Source organism: Rhinolophus sinicus, linkage group LG03 (genome assembly GCF_036562045.2).
Source record: "Rhinolophus sinicus isolate RSC01 linkage group LG03, ASM3656204v1, whole genome shotgun sequence".
Classification (NCBI taxonomy): domain Eukaryota; kingdom Metazoa; phylum Chordata; class Mammalia; order Chiroptera; family Rhinolophidae; genus Rhinolophus; species Rhinolophus sinicus.
Genome location: NC_133753.1, coordinates 120,968,016 through 120,988,649, shown reverse-complemented (window position 1 = coordinate 120,988,649; position 20,634 = coordinate 120,968,016). Strand labels below are relative to the sequence as shown.

At 36.3% G+C, this 20,634-nt stretch overlaps 1 protein-coding gene across 2 annotated transcripts in view; it reads left to right on the top strand.

Moving 5' to 3' along the window:
- The window catches only part of COMMD10 (COMM domain containing 10), a 151,448-nt gene extending 140,063 nt beyond the window's left edge, over window positions 1–11,385 (top strand). Inside the window, exons 6-7 of one of the 2 annotated variants that reach the window (XM_074328583.1) lie at window positions 9,181–9,240; window positions 9,950–11,385. In XM_074328583.1, the coding sequence (XP_074184684.1) occupies window positions 9,181–9,240; window positions 9,950–10,069 (180 nt within the window). In that variant the 3' untranslated portion in view covers window positions 10,070–11,385. Of the gene's footprint in view, window positions 1–9,180; window positions 9,241–9,945 lie in introns of both variants that reach the window. The other variant, XM_074328584.1, reaches the window with a different exon arrangement.
- Window positions 11,386–20,634: the final 9,249 nt, after the last annotated feature.

The window sequence follows — 20,634 nt, the reverse complement described above, 5'->3', positions numbered from 1 at the left end:
TTCAAGCTAACTAGGGAATCAGTACTTCGAGTTTAATTACTGTGATATTTAGGCCACATACTTACTGAGTAAACAAGAGTTATAAGACCTACAAGACTGCTGTCATCATTGGGGCAAATACTAAAGTATAGTTGGAAAATATTGTCATCATTTAGACAAAATCCCTTTATTCTGATACTCTCTGTATATAGTCCTTTTCCCCTATAGTGGGAAAGGCATGTTTAAATTTAGCAACCTCCTTTTCTTAAAATTAAGCTCAATGAACATACAAGTTATTAAGAACTATGATTAGGTACCATGCTAGGTTGTTGGACTGCGTACGATAAGGAAAACAACGCATACCCCTGCCCTTGTAGAGCCTACCACCTGTGGTGCAACGGTAGGTAATTCCGTACAGTGTAGTGGGGAAAGCAAGGGTAGAGACATGCATCAGGTGCGATGATGTCAGTTAAAGTGAGTACATATTAGGATCTGGCCAAAGGAAGTAGCTGGTACAGGCACGCGAGTGTGTGCGCATGTGCTCTAAGAGCAGTTGGAGGCACTATGGGAGAACACAGGACAGTGTGACCGAGGACCAGAGGGCAGTAGGCAGCGCATACTGGTTACTCTAGTGCATACAGCGCATTAAGAGGATGCTGGAAGACGAGGCTGTTGAAAGGGTCACCGGCCGGGTTCTGGAAGTCTTGAATGCCATGCTAATAAGTTTGCAGTTTGCTTTTGCTACTTACATACTGACTGTATTCTTAAATAGATAAGCATTTTGTCAAACTGCTTATCAAAGATTGAGAAAAGAAAAGTTATCACTTGGTTGGTTTAACCCTGGGCAAATGCCTTTTGTGGCTTGTATTTCGTTTATTGGTGTCAGTTGTCCTTTTGTAACTTTTATCACACCTTGATGTAAGCTGTGGGTTTTCAGTTTGCCCACTGCTTTCCTCATACAGCAGGGCGGAGCATGCCTGTGAGGTTTTAGAGCCTGCTGGAATCACAGAGCTTGAGGGAGAAAGATAAATCAGCTCCATATTGGACAGTCTCTGTATGTAGTGTATTCATTGGGCTAACATATTTTTCTTTGTAATTAGCATTTTAAACATGGCGGTGCTATTATGTTAACTTCTGTGAAATTTTCACAGTGGCTTTTTTTTTTAAGTTAATGTAACCAAGACCAAGAGATTTGCTTATATTTTTTTCTGAAAATTTTTGAGAAGTTGAAGACTTTAACCTCACATTATAGCTCTTCTACTTAAGACAGCGTGGCACCTTATCAGCCGTATTTATCAAAATATTTACCTTCAGCATAGCTTTTATGTATTTCTGTGTAGAATGAGTTAGAAAAGGGAAGTAATTGTGCAAATTCATCAGGAGAAGTTTTTTCTCTAAATTAGCTGATATCCAGTTGAAAGTGCTGTTTTGTCTTGGGTGACTATAATAATGAAGTGGAAAGAACAATGACTAGTCCCACTGCTCTATACTTTATGTAAGTTGGTTCATCTTTGTAGGACAGTTTCCTCATCTGTTAAATAAGAGGGTTGAACTACGTTACTGCCGAAGCTCTTTCTTACTGACATGGGGTTCTCTAACCACTTCAGTTCACCAGTTACATTTGCTCGTGTGGGTGTTTCAACATCCTCAAGTCCTAGAATTGAGAAGAACCTTGGGAAATCCTGTAGTCAGGCTGCCTCACAGAAAAGTGGAAATTTGTTCTTTCCCTCTACCCAGAAGGCTTTTGCTTGCGCCTCTCAACCTGGCACCTTCTAAATCAGAGCTGACAGTGACGTCTGTTACCGCGTTGGCTGCCAGGATTGATTCTGTTGATCTGGGAGATGAGCAGAGGATCCCTTCCTCCCTGTTGTCCCAAGTACATCCTTCCTGTAGTTGGGGGCTTAGCCATGAAGGGCAATCTGCCTGCCTAGAGAAAGACCTTTCTTTGGTCAAGAGTATATTCCTTCCCATGGTGTATTCATGTAATCGGTATTCTTTAAATATTTATGAATGACTGAATATTATGGGTGATAGAAATGGCTAATGCTTATATGTATGAATAGAGTTTCATGATTTTTTCAGTCTATGAACTTTAATTAGATACCTAGTTTTTAAAACACTAATAGTAAAGATGGTCAACAAAAAATAAAAGAGATACTGGGATATATTTACAATGATCTATAACTGTCTATAGTTATAGTTACGGAGACTATAATCTATAGATGTATTTATTTCATAAATGGTACCTAATGATTTTTGTTTTATAAATCTATTCAGTAGAACGTGAAATATTACTTAAATTTTACCTCTGCCCTTCATTTCTCTAACTTAAAAGGAGAAAACTTCCTTTCTAAGTACCTAGTAAAGTATTTTTAGGTTCACTTAGGGCAAGAGATTAGTGGTTTTTCTTTTGCTAGAATCCTCTACTCTGATTTCCTAGGTGAAAAGATAATTGTATCATTTCTAATTCTGATATCCAGCTTAAGTTTAAAAGCTAAGCAATATAAATTTGGTTTAATTCTTATCTGGTTTATATCTTTATTATTTAGAGGCTATTTCTGCTTGGATAATTTGCGAAGAGGCTAATGCATGTCTCTCTTGGGCAATGTATATATTTCCTAATTCCTAACTAATGGGCAAGCAAAGAATATTTTTACTGTCAGCTTTCACCAAGTTAGACCTCTCTGAAGACCTTACTAAATTCTGTTTCCATGGGAATTTTCTAATGGGTATGTGAACATTATCCAGGTACTCGCAGACAGGATTACACATTAAAAATAAAATACATCTTCTCTTTTAAGAAATTGGCAGAATGTTCATCTTTGCACTTTCATTTTCATTTTGCAGTGTTTTCAGAGAGGGTGCAGAAAGTTTAATTTTGGTATTAATGCATGAGACCCGCTTAGACAATATAAGTAATTAATTTCCTAGATGGGTTCAGGGTTGTAATTTTATATGTATAAGGCAGAAGAAAGAGAGTAAATCTTCTAGTGTGTGTATGTTTAGTTGACAGTATTAGTGACTTTAATGGGTTTTTACTGGAAAATAGAAGATTGAAGGCGTATTTGAAAATAAGCCACCCAGTTTTATTGCCTGTGTACTAACTTACTAAATTATTTTGATTCATATAATAAATGCCTACCATACATTCCCACACAGAAAATATGTGTGAATCTAGTGCTACTCATCATTTATGGAACACCTACCTGCCCTAAATATTGGCACTCCGTAGAGTTCAGCCCCAGGCGACCCTCTTTTCTTTCTCATACTGCATTCTTTTCCTGGGTAATTTCATCCACTCCTACAGTTTTAAATATCAATCTATCAGTAATTCCAAAATGTATATCTCTTACCTAAATCTCTTTCCTAGCTTTCCAGACTCATTTCATATATTTTCAGAGAAATCTCACAGATATATCAAGCTAATTGTGTCTGAAACTGCACTTTGTTTCTCCCCTTCTTTAAATCTTCTCTTCTAGAGTGTCCTAGCTCAGTTACATCCATCCGGTTTCTCTTGCCAGATACCTGAGTCATTCTTGACTCCTTCTATTCCTTCTATTTCTTCACTCCCCATCCCTCCCCAACTCAAATCTGTCACTAAGTGCTGGCTCTTCTACCTCTAATAAAAGTTTTTCACTTTTCTCTCTCACTGTAGCCGTCACATTAGACCTTTTGCCTGGTCTAATACGGCAGCCTGCTAACTGGTTTCTTCATCTCCAGTTCAACCAACTCTGATCCATTTACAAATAAAAGCCAAAGTGAGTTGTTAATATATAAATATATTTATATCATTTTTACACTTAAAACTCTCCCATGGCTTTCTACTGCTCTTAATGATCCTGTCTTCTATCTGTCCCAGAAGAGGTAATGGGGTCCATGTTAGTTTGCTAGGTCTGCCCAGGCTGGATTGCTTAAATAACAGAAATTTATTTCCTTGTGGCTCTGGAGGCTAGAAGTTTGAGATCAAGATATTGACTGGATTGATTTCTTCTAAGATCTATCGTCTTGGCTTGTAGATAGCTATCTTCCTCCAGTGTCTTCATAGGATCTTTGCTCTGCTTATGTCTGTATCCTAATCTCTTCTTATAAGGACACCAGTCAGATTGGATCAGGGCCCTCCCTCATGATCTCATTTTACCTTAATTACCTCTTTAAAGACCCTGTCTCCAAATACAGTTATATTCTGAGATTTGACGGTTAGGGTTTCAATGTATGAATTTTGGGGATATGCAATTCATTGTATAACAGAGCCTAAAGTGGTGGCTGATGGAAGAATAAGCATATACAAAATGCACTACCCTGAGTGTTGTCTTTATATTCCTATGGTCTTGCTTCCTCTGCCATCTTTTCATCAAATTTTTTTTCATCACAATGTCAACATATTGCTTTAAATAGACGTTGCAAAGGTGCTCTAAACATTGGTGTACCAAGTACCTGTTTGAGTCCATGTTTTCACTTTTTTGGGGTATACTCGGGTGGAATTACTGGGTCTTATGGTAATTCTATGTTTAACTTTTTTAGAAACTGCAATGCTTTCCACAGCTGCTGAACCATTTTACATCCCCACTAGTGTGTATTCAGGATTCCAATGTCTCCACATCCTCACCAACACTTGTTTTTCCCCATTTAAAAAATTATACCCTTCTTGTTAGGCATGAAGTGGTATTGAGTATCTTTTCATGTGCTTACTTGCCATTTGTGTATCTTCTCCAGTCCTTTGCCTATTTTTTAATTGGTTTAATTGGGTTTTTAATTGGGTTTGTCCTTTTGTTGCTGAATTATAGGAGTTCTGTATATATTCTGGGTATTTACTCTTATTAGTTAATGATTTGCAAATATTTTCTCCCATTCTGTAGGTTATCTTTTTACTCCCTCACTTCTTTTAAATTTTTTTTTTTTAGTTCTTTTAAATTTTAACTCAAATGTCACCATCTCAGTAAGACCTGTCCTGACCACCACCCCCTAACACAAATGCTCTATCCCTGCTTTATTGTTCTTGCTAGTACTTATCACTAACAAACATTTCTACATGCATGTATGTGATTTACTGTTACTCTTATTGTTATTGTTACATCTTGTTTATTGTCTGTCTTCACCAACTAGAATGTGGGGGATTTCTGTCTCTGTTGCCCATTGCTCTATAGGTAGCACCTAGAACAGGCCTTGTAGGCACTTAGTAAATATTCATTGAATAAAAATGACGGACTGAATTTAACATATAACTATGCCATCCTTTTTTCTTCTTCTTCTTTATTGGGGAAATAGAACACACATACAGAAAAGGAGCACAGTGATTTGTCATAAAAAGTACCCTTTACCCACCACCAAGATCAAGAAATAAATGACTGCCATTACCTCAGGAGCCCCTCTTATGCCTCCTCCCAAGTCCTCTCTCCAGTCGCTATGCTAATACTTCTGGTAATATCTTTGTTGCTTAGTTTATACTTTTACCACCTAACTATTTGTCTCTAAAACCTTTTTGTGGCTGTTATTTTTAAAACTTCATATAAATTAAATCAATCAGTATGTGTTCCTCTGTGCCTGTCTGACATTCAACATTATGTTTGTGAGAGTCATGCGTGATGTTGTATATAGCTATAGTTTATTTTCATGTCTGTGTAGAATTTCATTGTGTTACTATTATACTACAATTTATTTACATAGTCTTCTGCTAAAAGAAATATTAGTTCCTTCGTTTTTTTGGTTCTTTTGAATAATGGTACTGTCGATATATAATACCTGCACCGATCTCAAAGTGTCCAAATGTATACATTTCTTATGTGCAAGGGTATGTATAACAATTACTTCTTTTTGTACTAAACCAAGTAAATGTTTCCCATGAGTTGTCCTAGATAGTTGCAGTATCCACTGGTACTCCTGTTAAACAAACAAGCAACAAAACGCCCTCCCAGAAATAATTTGTATTAATTATCTAGTCATTATGTTCCTTTGAAATACAATATAAACTCTGTTAGAATGATCAATTTCTTTAAAATGTGTTAGCTTAAAATACAGTTTTCCTTTTATGAAAATATCCTTTGTACCTGATTACTGAAAGAATGTAGATATAATGTTCTTGTAAACTTTTTTTCCTAAACACTTGACTATATAAAAAGTGAAGTACCATACTATCTAAAGATGTGTGTGTGTGTGTGTGTGTGTGTGTGTACACATATATATTAGAAATATGTACTTACTTGGTTTCACCAAGTGATTAGTTATGTAGTTCAAGTTTAAAATAGTTTTGGGATATGACTGACAAAATAACAATATATTTGATAACTTGTTGTTATACATTTGATAACTACAGTTGTAGTTTTATGACACTAAGATATTTCTCTTCTTATTTAGTATGATATAATAGGCTACATTTTATTATCCAGACTATCTTTCTGACTCTTTTGGGGGGGAAAAAATAGGACCAAATAGTCAAGTCTTATTATCTATTGACAGTGACAGACAGGGAACACATGAATAATTAAATCCATTGTCAAATCCAGCCTATAATACTACTTTAGTCAGGATTTTCTACCTCGTCCTCCAGAAAGCCTGTTGTTAGAGTTGCTGTTGGGAGCTGAGATACAGAGGGTTTGGGTTTCAATTTATTCCCTCCTCCTCTTCCCTTAACAAAGATGCTAGTGAATCATGAGTTGGGTCAAAGGCCAGGAGTATACAAATTACAGGAAGATGTATGTAGCGCTAGACAATCCATAGAGAAGCACACCTGAAATACTAGTAATGGAATTCGCATTAAACATAAATGCTTTTCTTGCATCCTTGTTGGGTCTGAACTGCCACTGATTTGTGTCCAGGCATTAAACTGAATAGAAGGTGTTTGAAAACATGCTTCCTTAATGGACAGACCCTTCCATACATTTTCAGAAGAGCAAACAATCAAGTTATGGAGTTGATTCTGGTTTGATAAGCAAATTTGTGACTTTTTAGTGATATTCTCAAGGAAAACTAAGAGTGTGTTTTCCTCCTAAAAAATACCATGGCCCCAGGAAAGATTTTGATCAGGTTTATTCCTCATACTTGCAGGCCTGAAACAAGAGTGAAAATAGAGGCCAGAGACTGTATGTCTAAATTTAAAGTCATAATTAAAGCCAACAAACTGTTAAGTAAATGTGATCTATACTCCTTTCTGGATAAAGTAGCTTCATAATGTCCTAGAAGGCCATATTTGAATTAAAAATCCTTGGACTCTGTGGGGTTCCGTGTCAGAACGTGACATGTGGGAGTTGGTCCCTGGCCAGCTCTGCTGCCCTTTTTATCCTACACATCTGAGCTCCATTCTTACTTTCCTAAAAAGCAAATGCCCTTAGCTACTGCGTGGATCAACATAGATTCTCAAATTCTAGTCTCTTTCCACATAGACATGAAACACTTAAAATCACTTCTATATTCTCCCTTATTCTCATTGTCTTTTCTAAGTCATTTTGGGTTGAATGGGAAATAACAATGATAACTAGCTCTCAGTGATTATGCCGGATACAGGTATAAATTCTTTGCATTTTTTCTTCTTAATGCTAAGTGTTTCAGTAAAACAAGGCACTGAATTTATACATACACGCTCATGTACACATACACACACGCGCACACACACACACAAATTGAGCTATTGTTATTTTAAGTAGTAAATTTTCAAAGTTACCTTTCTTCCTTTTCCTCATTATAACACTATAGGAAACACTACCTTGAAACAAAGCAAAGTGAAATTCAGGAAACAAGAACCTAGCTTGGCTGTTAACCTCCAGGGGTGCAGCAAGTCAGTTGTTTACATACCTATTCAGTCTTCAGTCCCTCCTAAATTTTGACTTTGAATGGGATGGGGGCCATGGGGGTGGGGTAGTGATGAACTAGTCCTGCTTTTCCCTGGGGTAAACCTAGGCCTGTTGTCTCCCTTTAACTTCTGGGAGGAAATAGAGCACTGCTAGATAATGCTGATTCAACGTTTGGAGCTTTAATGATACGTGCCAACTAGCCAACTAATTTTTCTAATACGATTAGAAAATTTCATAGTATTAAATCATTCCTAAAGACAGGCTTCTTCATTCATTTTAAAACTTAAATACTTAGATGGGTGTTTAAGAGAAAATCAAGTGTAGAATTTGATCCTATGTGCTTAGGCTTCGTGAAAAGGAAGGTGCCATAGCTCTATTGAGTCTCCTGAAGTTAGCTGGAGATAACTTGTGTTGAAAATGTTGGCTTTGTAAATAGAAATGGAAATCATTAAAACAGATAAACCAAAGAAAGAAAGTCAACATAGAAAAAGAACTAGAATTAATAGATGTTGGAAATGACCACAAGCAATGAAGTACATGAACCAAGGTCTGCTTGCAACCATTTTCCACGTCTTTAGTTCATGGTGCTAATTTTATGTTATGTGAATGTGACAGTGCGGTCAGAACAGGTAGCAAGCACATTCTTGGCATTCGCTCATTAACTTTTAATTCCCACGTAAAATGGACACGTTAGAACAAACCCAGAAACTAGTTGCATTGTTTCCTCAGTTTACAAAATCAACCCAAAGCAGGTTGGAGTGGAGTGGGTTAATGTTTCACTTTCCTACACCATCATACACAATATTACTTAGCATCTGTAATATCTGTAAAGGTTTCCCTATCACATGAGGTAAAAGGAAGGAGCGTGTTTAAGTCCCAGCTTTGAAGCTGTTGTGTTAATTGTTAACTTTTGCTGAGTCTGTACATTAAAAAAGGTAGCAATCTCAGCATGTTAAGATCATAACTGTTAGATGCTTGGAGGCAGCAGCTGTGCTGATGTGAGCCGTTAATGGCTGGATAGATTCAACCAGATATGCCGCCTCCAGTGTCTTTATGTAATGGTATTTACTAGATTTCACATGGACTGCTGAGAAAGATGAAATATAATCTCATGGATTATCTCTGTCTTGAAAAATAGGTAATGAGATTGTTCTCTTGCTGGCATATATTTTATTAACCTCTTTGGAGTCAACTTAAAGAGCAGATGTCCCCATAGAGTTGAAATCTTTTGCTCAAGTGGAATGCTAATAAGTGCATTTGTGAGTTCTAGAAACAAAGGGGTTGAGTAAAGTAGGTAAGTATTTTTTTTACAGCCACTCAGAGAATAATATGGCATATTTTGGGGCTAGCTGGAGAGAAAAAAATGCAATGTAAATTGTATACAAATAAATTCTTTTTTCTTTCTTTTTTCTTACAGAGTCTGGAGAAAGTTCTTGTGGAATTCAGTCACAAGGAGTTGTTTGATTTCTATAACAAGGTCTATATTTTTTAAATAATTTCTGATAAGTGGTTTTTTTTCCATAATGTTTCCTTCACTTTATGTTGTTGTTTTTTTTTAATGCCCTATTTTGAAGCTAAGTTCTTTAAACTTCACTTGTAAACACCTTATGTTTCACAGTAGGAAGCATTGCCGAGATGAAGAGAATCTGACAAACTAAATCAGGAAGAAAATGGAAATGGTTTTAATTAAAGCAATAGGATTGTAATGACCTATGTGGTACCCAACCACATTGGCATTTTAGATATAAGGAATGTGAAATATTTTAATTTCTGGGCACAAGGGCAAAAGAATATGCCAGTCTTTTAAAGATTTATCTTTGAGCATATTTCATGATGCTTTCCAAATACTGATTTTGTAATTCACGAAACCACCATCCCCCTTTAAAAATCTTATATAGTGATCATTTAAAATGAAACAACTTGGTGTATTTAAAACAGTAGTATTTAGAAATCCTCTTTTACAAATTTGGAAAACTTAGCAAACATGAATTCTAATATTGTTACATAAAAAGAAAAACAGTTTAAGTTGTATTGTATATTTATTGCTATGTGAATGGATTCAGTATACATAATTGCCATTGACAGTCTTTCCCTTCTATTTGTATCTTTCTAAACACTTCATATGAATTTCTCTCCCCTCACCAGCTTTCTCTCTCTCTTTTTTTTTTGTCTTTGTAAATAGCTAGAGACCATACAAGCACAGCTGGATTCCCTTACATGATGTTCTTGAAGACTGGTTTCTCCATCACATTCCTGCCACCTCATTATTTTGCTTTGAAGATAGACTGCCACGTTGTGTTTTCTGAAGGATTCAGTAGTTTTCTTCTTGTAAATTATATGGTTTATCACTTCTTAGACAAATAACAGCCAAGGGAGATCATTGTTCTGAGGACTGAGGTTCTAATGTACATTCTCTCATTCTGTGAGCCAACAGCAAGCAATTGCTAAAAACACTTTTGCTTTAAAGGAAACAAAAGTGAATACCATATTGTTTTTACTGTCCTATTTTTGTTTTATTGCCTAACCAGTTTATTTTTTTACATATTTGATGATTCCCGTATGTATCAAGGAGGGTCCATAGATATAGGGTATAATGTGTACCTTAGCATACAGAAGAACTTCAGTAATTATATTAATAACAGTAAGAAAGCAGCCACATGCAATAAAATAAATGTATTACAGTAGTTTTCCTTGAACATAATGAGTATATTTTGCTTTGGAAATAATATACGAAAGAAATTTAAAATAGAGCTAGTAGTAGTAGCATATCAGGTAATTCCAGTGTGAGCTTCTCTGTGCACTTTTATTTTTTCTCTGTGTTTAATGATTTAATAACAGTCCAGGTTTTGTATGCTTTTCTTTGTACTGCAAATTAATAATGATTCACTTCATAGTGTGGGATACAGATTCAGATCATGAATAAAAGAAATTGTAATGAGTGCTAAATGGGTCCTCATAAAATTTCAAAAACACATACCTTTTACATTCTCTTTCTGTAACTATGTTAATTAATTTCAGTCAATAAAATTTTTGTCTTAGAATTAGTTGAACTGAAGTGCACAGCATTTCATGCTATGAATATATATATGTGTATGTATATATACATATATATCATTATGAATATATGTGTATATATGTATATATACATATATATATCATTGCCTATAATTGAATTTTTTTATAAATGAAGTATCTGTCCTATATTGTTTCCAGAAAGACAGAGAGGAAGAGAAGGAGAAAGGAGAGAAGGGGGAGGGGAGGGGGAAAAAAGAGACAGAAAGAGATTCAAACATGACTTTCTTCACATGAAGGAATTTGATTTCAGAAATGCCACATAGTTAAACAAACAGAGCCATTGATATTAAATCACATTCTTTATATGAGTTATCCAAGTGTTAGATGTCTCCCACATAAATGTTCAATATATATAGAATTTATGCCTTTATTTATATGTGTACTGCCATGTTGTTGCTTAGAAGGATTGGGAGTTTGGATTATTTCAGAAAGTAAATGTTATAGTTGCTGTCCATAGTTGATCAATTTAAAAATTTTTTAAACTCAAACTTTCATTGGTAGGATATCTGGGAGACATGTTTATAATATAATGGGATTTGTTTCCATATGTCTTGTGGAATAGGTCTTTTTTTGTGTGTGTGTGCTTTGTTCTGCCAGTCCCCAGAGGGAAGTACCTGATTACTATAAACATTTTGGTAAATATTCTTTCAGATTTCTTATGTAAAAATAAATAGTATATATCATCCCAAGTTGCATTTGTTAAGCCTTCCTGATAATGACCATATAGATAGGAGTTTTCTTTGACTCAATAGTCAGCATAACTCCCAACGTAGGTAGCTAAATTAAATGTGACAATTCAAAATGAAATTTTCTATTAGTATCTCATTTTATGCCCCCTAAAAGAGCTGGTTTTATATTCTTTAAGAGTGTATCTAAACTTATACAAAAATATGGTCAATAATTTTCTCTCCATTAGTCTAGTTCAAAGAAATCTGACCGAAGGCATTGGACAAAGGACAAATGGAAGGTCTAATCCAACTAAGAACATAATTATTCCTGAAATATATTTAATGGCAGGTGATTTTATACCTTAAGGCACCACTGTTGTTATAATACACAAGTCAAAGAAATTATCATTCCCCAAAAGTATTAAATGCATGTTACTTTTTTATAGACATAAAATGGGTGGATGGGTAAGTGGGGACTGGCGCCTACTATCTTAGCAAATAAATATGTCTTGTATGAGTGCTTGACATGAGGATTGAATAAAACTAGAATTACTTGTTAGGAAGGAACCAATGTACTCTTTTTATGTCTACTACAAATAATACCTGTAATTCTTCAGTTACAAAAATATCATTTTTAATTAGGAAATACCAAAATTCATAAGTAACCTAAAATTACAGAATCTCATCACCCAGAAATGGCCATTAATGACTTCTTGGTATGTTATATTGAATTTTTTTTTCTATCCATATATCTTTCTCTTTTTTCTTCCTTTCCCAACAAATTGAAATCATGCCATAAATACAGTTTCATACTTTGCTTTGCTTATATAGCATTATAACAAGCATTTTTCATGTCCTCATTGTCTAAAACATAATTTTAATGTGTATTAAATAGTCCATCATTTGAATGAGCTACACTTTATTTAGTTATCCAAACTATTGTTGGACATTTAGGTTATTTTCAATTTTTTAACTTACTAGAGAACTCACTGGTGAATATCATTATATAATAAACTCTAAACCACTTCTCTTGTTGTTTTATTAGTATAGATTCCAAGAGGTGGGATTATTATGTCAAAAGTGTGAAGATTTATTTTCTATTTTTATCTTTAATGGGATTTGATTATACAATAATAATTGGCACATTGTAAAAAAAAGTTCCTCCGTTTTGTCATCTCCCCAGAAATACATACCAACTACTTAGAAACATTTGGTTTACATAGTTTTAGACATCTTATGCAAATGAGAAAAAAACACACACCCCTCTTTGTGTATGTTTATATTTATATTTCTTTTAAGACATGTTTTCATATTGATAAATTGTTTCCCCAAAGGTTCATATCACTTTATACTCTTACCAATAATAAGTGAACGTTCATCTGCCTCAAACTAACTTCATCAGTCCCTTCCTCCTGTGCATTTCATTGTTAATGTTCTTTATAATTTGGAATTGGGTTTTGGGAAGAGTGTGGGGTGAGAGTGGGTTGAAGACAAGAATATTACTAATTACTTTGGATACGTCATGTTAATAACTCCAGAGGATTTAAGAGGAAACCGTTTCTAAAATCAGCAACTGTGAGAGGCAGTAGCACAGTATTTAATTAAGGATAAGAGCATTGAAGTTAAACACTTATTTCCTTAACAAATATTCAGTGTCTGTAGTGCCAGGAACTGTGTACTCTAAGCACCATGTTAAAAGTGGTGAGCAAAATAAATATAGTTCCTGGCTTCTCGAAGTGTAATGTGTTAGTCATTTTTTAAAAAAAGCAAAATGTAATAAATTGTGTCCAAGAATGGGATGAAAAATAATTGGATTCTATTAAGAAATTAAAAGATGGGACCTGGGGACATCAAGGAAAGATTCTCTGAGGATATGAGATTTGAACTAAGTCTTGTAGAATGAGTTAGAATGCAGCAATAGAAGACTGGAGCAAAAAGCATCCTAGATGGAGAGAATGGCCCAGGCAATGTCCCAGAGGTCAAAAAAGGTTTAGCTCATTTTGGGAACCAAAGAAAATCAGTGTGGCTAGAATGTAGTGAACAAGGAGATTAGCAGAGAGCAATGCAGTGACAGAAGTAGGCCTGTCACTTTTACCACCAAAATATTTGACAAATATATCTCCAGGACACTGCCTTTTCCATGCTACCATCATCTTCGTCCTGGACGACCCTGCTTCCACTCCAGCCCGCCTCCAGTCCAGTCATCACACAGATCTAGTTTTAAAATATTAATTCTATTCATTATAATGTCTCCCTACTTAAAACTCTTCAAAGGCTTCCCATTACACTTCAAATAACATTTAAGAGTCTGGACCCTTAGGACAGACTAAGAGTCATATCCTAGTTCTATTTGTGTTATTTAATTTATTAAAGCTCAGTTTCCTCATCTTTATGATGGAAATAATAATAATCTAAATAACATGAGTGTTATGAAGATTCAATGAGATAATTCATGTTAAACATTTAGCATAATTCCTGATTTGCAATAATCGCATATTAAGTGCTAGCTGTCATTTTCATAATCATACACACACACACAAAAAAGACCAGACTTTCTGTTGAAATTGTTCCAGATAAGGTTTGAATTAAAGTCAAAATTGCAGAAAGCTTAGAATGAAGCCCTCTTCACTTTGAATTCAATAACAACTCTAATGATCACTGGATTCAAACATAATGCCAGTCTATCCCACTCTTAATTTTTTGTTAACAAAATAAGGTAATGGGTGTATTATGGGATGGGACCAGATTCAGAAATTATTTTTTTTTCTGTGACTAACTTTGTACATAGCTCTTCTGGCTCTGAGAAATCTAACTTTTCCGCTAACTCTATTCCATGAATTTCTATGTCTTCTTACCTTAAACAATATCTTATTACCCTTATTCATTATACCCGGGGTCAGCACGCTATGGCCTGTGGTCCTAATCATATAAAGTTTTATTTGAACACAGCTATGGTGAACAGACTCCCAAATCATTCCTGCCTTTTAGTATTCACACCTAGGTATATCCATCCCTAGGTGTAAAGTAACACCTGTTACTTCCTTCTAACCAACTAATTATGGCAGAGGCAATAGGATGTCATTCCCATGATTGTTACCTTATGTAAAATTCTTTTGTGCTCCCAAATTCGCTGTAGAGACTTTCTCCCTTTTTGGCTTTGAAGAAGCAAGCTCCTGTGTTGTGAGAAGGCCGGCGGACAGAACCACAAAGCAAGGAACTGAGTGACCTCTAGGAGCTGAGAGCGAGCAATAGCCAGCAAGAAGCTGAGTCCCTGGGCCCTCACTCAGCACTATAGCCGCAGGGAAATAAATCTGCAAACAACCTGAGTGAGTCTGAAGGTAGATTCTTTCCCAGTTAAGCCTCCAGATGAGAACACAGTCCAATTGACTGTGATTGCAGCCTTGTGAGATCCTGCATGAAGGACCCAGACTCCTGACTGACGGTAATTGTGAGATAGTAAATGAGTGTTAATTTAAAGTTCTAAATGTGTAGTAATTTCTTATGCTGTAATAGACAACTAAAACAACAGCCATGCTCTTTCTTTTACATATAGTCGTGTAGTCTACGGTTCCTTTGGCATGACCACAGAATTGAGTAGTTGCAATGGAGAAAGCCTGAAATATTTCCTACCTGACTCTTTAGAGGAAAAGTGTGCAGACCCACGCCTTCTTACCATGCTTCCCTGGGCATCCCTAGAGGAACATAGTTGATAGGGGATACAAAAATCTATAAAATGGATGTGGTATTTATTTCTGTAACATCACTTTTACTTTCATTTTTGCCAGCCACATGGAAACTGGAAATTATATTTTGTCCTCCCCAGCTAGTGCAGCCATGTGACTAGGTCTCACCCATGACATGTAAGTGCAAATGATACTTATCTCCACTTTTCCTTCCCTTTTCTGTGACTGATTTGGAGCTGAGTGAGCTTTGAGCCGACAGGGATGATGCCTTCACAGGTAGGAAGCAAGCACATGGAAGGGAGCTGGGTCCCTGTGGGTCCTCCTGGAGCAGTACTGCCTGGGTGCCCTCGACAAGCTGCTGCCTCCAGACCATTACATGAGAAATAAAGCATCTTGCTTAAGCAACGATATTAGGGATCTCATTAATACAGCCACTTAGCCCTCAGCCTAACTAATATGGGGATAGCATGGTTTTAATTACCCAGTAATTTAGAGCATTTATATTTTTACTGAGAGATGAATATTTTATGTCATATAGTCCAAATCCATATACTATATTTTGCCATGTGTAATGCATACTTTTTTGCCCAAATTTGTGAGAGAAAAATAAGGATGCTCATTATACATGGGTAGTACTAATTCCGTAGCTATATAAGTGTTTTTGTTCTTTTATTTATGCTTATGAATTAAAAGTATAACTCTAGAAATCCGTTACGGAAAACGATAACCGTATGCAGAATAATACCCTGGAATACAATAGTCAGGTTTGTTGAACTTAGGACGAACTTGCAACGATGAAGAGTTCTTGGCCTTCTATGGTGCATACATATCATAAATTTGTTACCAGTACATAAAATTTCTTGTACCTTGTATCTATTCTTGTGTTTTGTAATTATTTGTTACAAAAAATTTCTTATACCATAATATGTTTAAAAATAAATGCTAAAATTCCTTTATAATACAAAAAAAGAAAAAACCAAATACCTAAATGTAATCAAATAAAAATTTGAATTAAAATGAAATTTTTTTTCCCTGAAAGTTTGGGCCAAAAACATAGGTGCACATTATACTCGGGAGCACATCATACACGGCAAAATATGGTAAATGTTAAAGAGAAAATGAGAAATTAACTAAAAAAAAACCCCAAAAACAAAAACGAAAAAACAACAACCTTGTGCTAGCAACCTACAACTTCAGGCTAAATTCTCAAAGCTATTAGGCAGATATATTCACCATACTCCCCCAATGGGGCTACTTGGAAGGAAAAGTTTGAGAAACCATAGATATGTATTGTAAGTTTCCCCCAAAGTCTTTAACATAATCCCTTTTCCACTGTTGAAGAAAAGGGCCAGGATGACTCTGACTTGTTCAGGCTCATTACTCAGAACCTGCTCAGGAATTAGAATTTCAGTTTCAGGTGAGTCCATTTTGCTTCCATAAAACTTTGATTTTTGTCATTATTATGCAAATAGTTCTCAATACACCAGCCTCATTTAATGCTATAATTAGGTGCACATTAATTTGAGGGATTTTATAGTAAAGTTTGATGGCATTTATAAATTTGGAGAATTTCAATGGTTTTATCATTGCTTCCTTCCCCCCCCCACCCCCGCCTTGAATTCTTTTTAAATATTTCTTGCTTTTCTCTGAATTGTAAGGTTGTACTAGCTGACTGGAGGCCTATGATGCAAATTTAAGTGATGGCAGTTTTCATAGTCTGCTTTATTTGAAATGGAAAGTTGTAGATTTTTGTTCCAAAAGAAATAGACTGCAAAGGCAAGAAAGTTGAAGTAGGTCCAGTCTATAAATCTGTAAGGAAGAGGATGCTACAGGATTACAGAAAATGTTTTAATCTCCAAGGCAGGAAAAATTATGAATTTATAATATCATTCCCTTTGTAAAGCCAGAGTTCAGTCATTTTTAGCATTTTTTAATGAGAATTTGAGAATCTCATTTTATAAATGACTTGGTTTTTGAAAATTTTTTCTTCAAAGAAATCTAACTAAAGGAAAGAAAGGGAAAGCAGTCAGTAGTAAATTTAATAGTTGCCTTGATTTCTGAAACTGAGTTTTAAAGAATATAGTACACCCTGCCTGAATTGTTTGAGGAAAAGCCAATAGTAAGGTTTTTCTCATCTCCAATAAATGTCGATTTGTTATGAGGCACAGAGCTCTGATTTCTCAAGCTCTTGCCCCACGTCTCCTTGCCGCTGAGAGAGCCATGTTTCTTTGGTGCTGTTTCTAATTCCCATTTCAGATTCTTCCTACAGATTCAACCAGGCTACGTGTTAACAAAGCAAGAAGCTGTCCCCAGAAACAGGCTTCTCTGACACTTCAACACTGGAAGCGTCAGCATCCCTCCCTGTCCAGGAACGAGGTTCTGCTTTGGCAGCCAAGCACAGTAATTTTCCAAATGAGCGGAGCAAGCAGTGCCTCCTGCCTCCCAGACCATGTGCTCCACTATGTAACCCAGCCTCTCACTCCATTACATGCTGGTGTAAGTAGTCCTGTGAACTTCAGGGTACTTAGAAATATTGGCTGAATGAGTTAATGGAGTATATAAATAGTTTCTCTCCCTCTGCCTCTTTTATTTGCACAGTACCATCTGAATTCTTAAAAACAAACAAAACCATCATAAACCTCAGATTTACAAGAGTAGTTTTCAAACTCCTTTAGCTAAATACTTTGGTATCTAAATACTTCGGAACAGCCACATGTCTTCCGGGGAGGAGCTCCTGCAGTAAATGATCCTTTCCTTCATGGAGCAGCAGATACGCATGAGGAGAATAAAAGCCTGATAGCCGGCTAGATTTCTCCCATCCCGAACGCTGGAGCAGGTTCTCCCACTGCTGTGAGGAGATTGTTAGTCATGACGTTGACCTAGAAATGCTTCTAATACTAATGCTGCAAAGACTGGTAAACAGTTGCATTCCTACCAAATTCAGAGGTGATTTACGTGACAGGGTCCAGTGAAGTGCGCCAGAAAGACGTCTCAACATATATTGAGATGTCTATTAAGTATGTATAGATTTTGAGAGCTCGTTCCCCAGATTGTAATTTCCCATTGAAAAGAGTGTGTCTTGGTTAAAGTCACACACGTATACACTGCCTACAAAGAAGCTCTCCTCGCTGATGGGGGGGGGGGCATTCAATGACACCATTTTAGAAAGAGGTCTCCCTTTTCAAGGCACAGATTGTTGCAAGTTATCACAATTACAGAGGGTGGACAAAAATCTGAAAAAAACTCAGATGGACACTGCAGAACGCAAGCACGGTGCAGAGAGCCATGCAGGGAGCTGTTCAGTGTCATTTTAGTTAAAATTTCCTAAATGTAACCAAGACTGTGCCTTTAAGTGTATAGTCCAATGTGAGGAATCATTCTTCTGGACAGAATGACGATTTATAATATCTTTCTACCTCATGTCAGAAAAGGCCCTCTTTGTCAGAGTTTTGGTGTTTCTTACTACAAAGTATGTTCTGTACTTGTATGATCTAAATTGCCTAAAGTAGTAATGAAAAGTCAGCACGTTGGAGTGCATGAGCTTTCTGGACTTGCAAATTACCCAGAGCAGGCTTGGAGGACTCTGGGAGTAGCCACCTTTGCTATTAACCTCCCTTGCATGTTGGGGTCAGTGGTCTTATAAAGTTCTGCTGGGCAGGCTCAGACGTGTTGATAGGTTTCTTGAGCTGATGGAGCAGTAGACTATGACCACCATCTGCAGGGTTATTCCTTCAGGCACTCAGTGAGAATTTGCCCAAATGGGCTGATTTTACAGCACTATGGTTCTTCTCCGCTGGCTTCCGGGAACCACTACTCCCATCTCTGATTTTGCTAGATAATTTTCCTTGGGTAATGCCATTCCCATAAATGCACTTATACTTTTGGACCCCTTTTCTTTAGATTATACTTTCCGTTAAATTTGGAATCAGGATAATCTCAAAAACATTCACATTTTTACATTTAGCTCTGTAGTCTATGTTGGGGGGATCCAGGATTACAAAAGCATCTGCCTGAAAAGGTAGGACCTCACAAAGTCCAATTTTCTTTCTATAAAATCCTATTTTTTTTGAGAAGTAAAAAATTCTCCTATCTTTAAATAATTATTCCATATTTCTTCAGCTTCCTAAGACTAATTATGTATTTTATATTTTACTAAAGAAGCCACCTCTATTTCATAAGCTTCTCTGTACAGAGTTTCAAATAGAACATTTTTGTGAGGAGAAGGTGAATGTTTTATAGTGAAAGAGATGCTTCTATTTTTCTACCTGCGTTCTATTTCTCTTTCTAGCTTCCCCATGTCTCTTAAGAGAGAATGATGTGCCATTCTGTTTTGTCAATGATAAAATATTGGTTGGCTGTGTTTACTGATGGACAGTACTATAAAAAGACAATTTCTCTTCTTGGTGGTCCTCTATTACACTTCCTGCTTTCATTCCATGGGTTAGAATTGTTGGTGGAAGCAGGGATCCCTCAGGGCCTAGCCATCTTTCTCTGCCTCAGCAAAGCACCATTGCTTTAGTTTCGCGCCATGTGGCAGTGACTAGTTATAGTCCAGAATTTGAGGTGAAGCTGAGGTATGTGGAGGCAGAGGGCAGGAGGACCCTTCTTATGCCTTAAGAGTGAAATATGTGCTCTTAAGTTAGCCTTAAGGTAAAGATTCAAGCTCTGAAAGATAATAATAAAGTGTCACTTTGCTTACCTTTTGCTGTTAGTCTTTCTGTATGCACCTCCCTTAGGAATGTCAAGGGTTCAGGAGTGATTGGCAAGACAGGATTGGCCGTTTGGAGGTTGTCTAATCAAGTGCCATTAAATGCAATCACAATTTCTGTCTGTCCCTTGTAGCTCTTCATAGCAAATCTGTCTTATTTTTCAGTAGTAAACGTGTGTAGAGAGAGCGATGGACAAAGACATCAAAGGCATCATTCAGACCTTTCAACTCTCAAGTGGGCGTTGAGTAAGAGAAGAAGGCTTTAAATCAAGGAGTCCCACTCCCTCCGAAGATCAGTTTGACACTTCTAACCATCCATTCTAAAAAAGCAAAATACGCACTTTTCTGAAAACGGGGGAGACATTGCTGCGTCAATTTCAAAGGCTCATTGGTTACCCACCTGCTACAATAGACCAGTGAGACAAGGTCCTAGCAGGATGGAAAATGACTTCATATATTTCAGAGTGAGAATTTGAACTTTAACCTCGCCCTTCAACTCCTTAGGAAGCTAAGGTGGTATGAGCAGACGTTTGGTAGCTTGATGTGGTTCTGTCTTTGACCATTTGCTGAATTTGTGGAAGGTAAAGAACAATAAAAACAGTGCGCCTCTCTTTCCAGGCTAAGGGTTTACAATGCAACATGGCTAAGTAGGAAACCAAGAAAAAGGGGGCTGAGATATTAACTGACTGATCAAGTTACCCTTCTTTTCTCCAGTAACAGACAGACAAGCTACTTCA